At 31.4% G+C, this 5,998-nt stretch overlaps 3 protein-coding genes across 3 annotated transcripts; all 3 read right to left on the reverse strand.

Moving 5' to 3' along the window:
- Nucleotides 1-791: 791 nt before the first annotated feature.
- Tsp_09101 (magnesium transporter protein 1) lies at nt 792-840 on the reverse strand (the record flags this gene model as incomplete). The annotated part of the gene is made up of 1 exon (XM_003382211.1): nt 792-840. A coding segment is annotated over exon 1 (49 nt), but the record flags the coding sequence as incomplete, so codon positions are not given.
- Nucleotides 841-1,148: 308 nt separating this feature from the next.
- Tsp_09102 (3'-5' exoribonuclease CSL4-like protein) lies at nt 1,149-4,367 on the reverse strand. The gene is made up of 18 exons (XM_003382212.1): nt 4,317-4,367; nt 4,140-4,230; nt 3,972-4,074; nt 3,733-3,838; nt 3,562-3,644; nt 3,435-3,492; nt 3,222-3,362; nt 3,055-3,144; nt 2,747-2,883; nt 2,624-2,714; nt 2,486-2,544; nt 2,362-2,428; nt 2,189-2,237; nt 2,005-2,108; nt 1,793-1,867; nt 1,601-1,689; nt 1,454-1,544; nt 1,149-1,370 (listed from the first exon to the last, which is right to left on the reverse strand). The coding sequence occupies exons 1-18, from the start codon at nt 4,365-4,367 to the stop codon at nt 1,149-1,151; spliced, it is 1,707 nt and encodes a 568-aa protein (XP_003382260.1).
- A 76-nt stretch (nt 4,368-4,443) lies between these two features.
- On the reverse strand, nt 4,444-5,834 carry Tsp_09103 (zinc finger matrin-type protein 2; the record flags this gene model as incomplete). Its single annotated transcript, XM_003382213.1, has 6 exons — nt 4,444-4,593; nt 4,668-4,813; nt 5,141-5,214; nt 5,270-5,340; nt 5,491-5,661; nt 5,792-5,834. Coding segments are annotated over 6 exons (655 nt in total), but the record flags the coding sequence as incomplete, so codon positions are not given.
- Nucleotides 5,835-5,998: the final 164 nt, after the last annotated feature.

Raw genomic sequence — 5,998 nt, forward strand, 5'->3', positions numbered from 1 at the left:
CAAAGATTGATAAAACTTAAAAATCTGGATTGATCACTTCCCAAATAACGAATAATTCATTCTGAAGAGTACGTCACCGCTATTAAACGAAAGTAATCCTAAATGGAATATTTGAACCAATGAAATGAAGAATATTACAACTAATCACAACTGAAGAGTTTGATTCAATGAGCAATTAGATAAGGAAAGCTAATAAGACGACGAATTGAAGGTCCAATGAAATAGCGAGTTCAACGACGTTTTCTGTCTGGCATAAGATGAAGAATTGGCAAATTAATTGAATATTTTCTGTCATATGTGTTTTGGAATGGAACGCTTTGTAAACTGGCAATTGTATCTAAGATCGTAAAATCAAAGTTTGACAAACAAGCCTGGCCTAAGTCTAAATCAATTGGTGTGAAATGAGGTGTGTAATAATAACTTTCAAATTTCATTCGACTTGTCAGTGTCCAATGTTCCCATCTGGGAACCTACAACTTTGGAATGCTACTGTTTCACCATTATTATCGAGAATTCATTGCAAATTTGTATATGGTATTCCTACTGCTTGCTCAAATTTCCATTGCAGTCGCAAGGTGCAAATCCAAAAATTCATTGAAAAATTACGTCATAAGTCATGCTGACTCAACAAGTAGAAAACTAGCCAAATCTGAATATTTGTAGATAACGGTAAGTGTTTCTATAGTACACATATAACATATCAATTAAAAGAGCACATCGAGCTGAGTAAAATTTGTTTTAATAATTCTGTTTTTTTGTTACGACACTAATTTTGTTCGAAAAAAACTTACACAAATTTAGAAATTTAAGTGTGAATAGCATGTTCCTCCACGGGAACATTGGACACTAAACGGTTTATATAATATAATATATACGCTTCAAGTTTTAAAAATATTCATAGAAGGCAGTTAGGCTATTATAATTGAATACATATTTCAACAATCGTTTGCTGAACGTTATTTATACATTTATATAACGTTCGTTAAATTGCAATTCAATTCATAATAAATTTCAATATAAAAAAATTATCTTCGTATTTTTTATTCAAATGACCAACATTTTTACTGACTACAAAAAAAATAATTATTGGACAATCAATAACAAAATCGAATAAATGTCAATGATAATAATAATTAATAAATATGAATTCAACGTTTTCCATAATGCCTTCTTTTCCATTTTAGAATTTCTTCGTCCGATTCCAAGTCGGCAATTTTTCTAGGCTCCTTTGTTAAGCATATTTCACAATGTAAGTGCTGTTTGTCGGCAGTTGGCTGCATTTTGTGTTTCTCTTTACAATAGCCAACAAATACACCAAGTTCTAATTCTTCGGTACTGAGCAAATAAGAGAAGCTATCACCCAACGAGAACTAATCAAACACAGTTTGCTTTTGTAAAATTAACATCAATCCAAGAGAAATAAATAAATAAATATATATATATATATATTTACCACTTTAGCTAAAACAATATCCCCCTCTTGAAAACACTCGTACATACTGACTTCAGTTTCATTTTTCGCAGAACCGTACACATTTTCTTTCCTTTACAATTTAATAATTACAAAAACAATAAAAAACACATTAAACAAATCCTTTACCGGATAATGCCTACAAATGGGTAAGGCAAAATATTGTTGTGAACCATCAGTATGGTGCATTTTGCATATTTATTTGCAACACCAGTCACCTGAGAAGAAGAAAAAGAAAAGAAAATTTTTGAAATGCTAAATTATAAATATATATCTTTGTTTTTTCAATTAATAACCAACCAGTTAACAATTTCTTCTTACCCGACAAGTGACCACCGCCTGAGGTGACGGTAAAATACTTGTTGAGGAATTTTCACGTACAACTTCAACAACAGCCTTGAAAAATGGAAAACAGAAAATTATTTTATCAAAAACTATGATGAATTAAATTTAACAATTAAAGGTGTTTCAAATTTTAATCCAATAAACAACATGAAAAAGAAAAAAAATTGTTTTTTTCACAATCATCTTACGCAATCATTCTCTTTTGTCAATTTCAATTGTCCAGCCAATGAAGCGAAATAATAGCCATGAGCCACGTAACAACCATAACCGGAGCGAATGTTCTCCTCCTGTTCTTTAAATAATTCTTCTCCTATTCAATTTCCATATTTCAAAACAAATCAACATTATCACATATGCAACAACAATTAACACCTGGAATTACAAATTTTCCACTGAATTCTTCAATCAAATCGTCTACTGACTGCATCATCATCAGTTTTGTAAAAAAAAATTAAACCAAAACCAAAAACACATACACAACAACAAAGCTAGAAATGCAAAAGCAATTTTAGGCGACAAATTTGAATAATAAAAAACAAACAAACAATAGAATTGATTTTATACAGTTTCTGAGACAAACAAAAGCCACAACGACACAAAAAGAGAAGATGCCTGATTTTATTTTATACTGTATATATTCAATGAATTTCAAAAAAATGAAATTATAACTGTCTTCTTGTTTCAAGTAAGTACGCTGCGATCGATCCCTTTTTCAAGGAAACAACAAGCTGAAAATTTTTAATGATAAATAGCAGAGGCGGTGAAAAATAGTGGTTTCTTTTTTGAAAAAAATTAACAAACAATTACCGGTACGGATAGCCGCGATATTTCAATCGAAACACTGACAGGAGGCAGCTGAATACGATCACCACCAGACCAATTCCGGCATAAGCATAAACTGAGAAATTTGGAAAAAGATAAAAACAAAACGAAAATAAATAAATAAATCGAATATATTTACGGCGAGTTTTAGAGGATGATGTTTTCGTGTCGGTGGCGTCGACGAGCAAAATGAATCCCATTGTAATTGCCATATCTACATGTAAAAATTGTTCATTGTAGAAATTCTGCAGAAAATAAATAAAATGCAAATTAATTTAAAAGAAAGGAAACACATACAAATAAGTGCGACTATGTACGTTTCAACGATAAACTGCATTTGAGTACCTTGAGAAAAAATTGTCTGAAAAGATCCCATCAACATATATATGTTTTGTAAGCGTTATAAAAGTGTTTACCCACTGTCCAGTTTTAGGATTATGATAGAAAAATGGAGGACTTCTGATGTGATTCCACATTTGTCCTGACAAGAAAGCAAAAGTAATGCACTAAAAATGGAAGAAAACAAAATAAGTTTGATCACTTTTCATCAGAAGATGATTATTCAAAAAAATTTTCAAATTACCAAAGCGAGAAAACCCCAAAGATTTCGATTGTACAAAAAGTCCAAACTGCTTCGCTTCATGTACAAAAGTCCACAAACCAACATCAAGAGCAAAAACAGAGCAACCGGGCCGGCATAGTTCGGCGGCCGCATCACTGGGATCTTAACAACATCATCGGTAATAATGATCGTGATTATTATAATTTTTTTCCAACAAATAAAATTTCAACTCACCACAACGTCAGTTCTTTCGTGTACCCATTTCGCAATCGCTTCGGCTTGTATGCCACTGCTGTAAATAAATTTCCCCTCTGTCCAAAAAAGAATCCCAAAAAAAAGAAATTTAATACCACAAACTCACCGTTGAAAATCCATCTTGTCTTGTCGTTTCAAATTGCCGCGGGGTGGTACATGCAAAATTATCGGTATTGCGCTAATTCCGAGCTGTAACGAACACAACAATAATGGACAAATTATTTCATAATTGCAAAGTGAAAAAAATTAATTTTTTTTTCCAAACCGTATGAAAAACTTCACCGGCTTCTTCATAGTCTGCTAAAACGAAATACAAACGTTTGGAATTCATATTCGTAAAACGATATGAACTCGCGACCACTTCGAATTCATCCTGCACAACGCTAAATAGGATATAATCTGAATTTAAAAAAAACAAACAATTCCAAATAAATCACCAGCATCCAAACACTTACCTGCAAATTCTACATTGTCTATTACTTTGTGATGTCAGCAAAATAATTACTGAATAATTACGAGGTGACGAGCGGACATACTGTTGGAATTTCGCATTGTTCAACCGAAGCACGGATCTTTTTGCCAACCAATCTTGCATGAACGTAACCTTCTCCTCTAAACTCTATAATTTTCCTTTATTATTTTTTTTAAATATATTTTTTCACATTTGAAAAAATATTAAAATACTAGCTGTTCCTTCTTCGTTTTCTGCGGATTGATGAGTGGCAAAACGGTTAAACACAACACTGTCGCTGCTAACCAATATGAAGCATTCATTCTACTAAATTCCAACGCTAAAATTAATATTTCAAAGAAATAAATATAAAAATATTTTCAAAGTAAAATACAGATTCCACTGCACACGTTATTACACAAATCAACAACATCTGAATGTGGTGTGAAAATATAATACATAAATAAATACAATTATGAAGCAATAATTTATCATCATATAAAAATTAATTCAATGGTGCGTGGTAGTAAAAAAGCATTATTTCTTCGAAGTTCCAAAACATTTGAATCCCATCAGTTTCGATACATCGGATTCATTTTTATCATCTTCATCATCCGACAAATCAGCACGTTTTCTTTTCGACTTTTCCAATCGCTTTTGCTTCTTGTACTCGGCCATTTTCCTCTCCTCAAGTAAAAAATAGTTCATTAAAGAAGAAGAATAATAATAATCAATTCTGAAGAATTAATTCCAACAAATACTTCTTCTTGAATTTCTCTCAATCTCTCTTCAATATCGTAACTTTTTTTCCGCTCTTCCGCTTCTTGCTTTTTCGCACTGAACCGTGCTCTTACATCTTCCAACGTGCTCTTCTTGATACGCATCGACATACCCATATTTCGTTGATCTAATCAAAAAATAAAAATAAACAAACATTTTAGCATTATTGAAATACACGCATATACTTACTTCTCGGATTTCAAAACATTTTTCACTTGGTTTAGATAAATGAAAAATTCCCTCATCACATTCTCATCACAGCTTTATTGAGTAGAAAAAAAAATACAACATTATCCATTTTTAATACAACATCACCTTAGAATCATTTTACACAGTATCATAGGTGGTAATTTAATTTGAAATATTTCTCTACTTGAAAAAGCTTTCTTGGTTTTTACAAAAATCAAAAAAAAGTAACCGAAATTCAACAGCCGCTCAAGAAATAAAAACTTACGTTTCTTCCCATTAATATGATCCAAAAAATTTATAGAATCTTTGACAATACAATCACATACGTTGCAATAATAACTGAAAATACAAAAAGTTCACTTTAAATATATTTAAACTTGACACACATTGTTACCCTCCAGCTTCGGATGCTGGTGTCGATTTGGTAATCACAACTGATTTCCCAACTTTCGAGTCAAGATCAATCTATTTTATAAAAATACAAACATTTGCATAGAAAACTAGAAAAAAACAATTCTGAACATAAGTAATATTCAAAGAAGAAACAGCATGATACTACAAAATCAATTTCAAATTTAACCCAAAAATCTTATTGCAAACTTTAATTGAACTCACTTTGTAATCTCGAGGTTTCAAATATTCTCTTATTTTTTTCTCCTTAGGTTCAAAACGTTCATTTGGTTTTTCAGATTCTTCCTCTTTCTCGAGTCTTTCTCTGGCTAGGCGTTCGTATTCAACTTTATCCCATTTGCGACGATGATCTCCAGGATTAAACGCTGGCTCCATCTTAAGAAAGAATGCAAAACAGTTATCTCTTTGAAATAAAAAATAACTTATTAAATGCATCATCATATGTATATACGTTAACATGATAAATTCAAACAATTCAAATTAAAAATGCCAACAGATTTCCAACGTGTAAACTGCCATAAGGCATGACGGAAAATAAAGACAAACCACTAGAAAAATAGAAAAAAATAAGAAAAAGAAATCCCGTATAAACCACTTTCTGAATTTTTCTGACTATACATTTTAGCCCAAAGATGCATCAAACACAATATCGGAATATAAAATCCGAGCTGAAGATAGCACATCTTTCCAATATAAAATAAGAAAGAACGTC

This window comes from Trichinella spiralis, assembly GCF_000181795.1.
Source record: "Trichinella spiralis strain ISS 195 chromosome Unknown Scfld1, whole genome shotgun sequence".
Taxonomy (NCBI): domain Eukaryota; kingdom Metazoa; phylum Nematoda; class Enoplea; order Trichinellida; family Trichinellidae; genus Trichinella; species Trichinella spiralis.

Coding starts and splice junctions, on each gene's coding strand:
- Tsp_09102 (XM_003382212.1), bottom strand. CDS start 4,367: ATGTATTATATTTTCACACCACATTCAGATGTTGTTGATTTGTGTAAT. Junction 3,145..3,221: donor TTTGGGGTTTTCTCGCTTTG/GTAATTTGAAAA, acceptor TTCCATTTTTAG/TGCATTACTTTTGCTTTCTT. Junction 1,690..1,792: donor AGGCGGTGGTCACTTGTCGG/GTAAGAAGAAAT, acceptor TCTTCTTCTCAG/GTGACTGGTGTTGCAAATAA.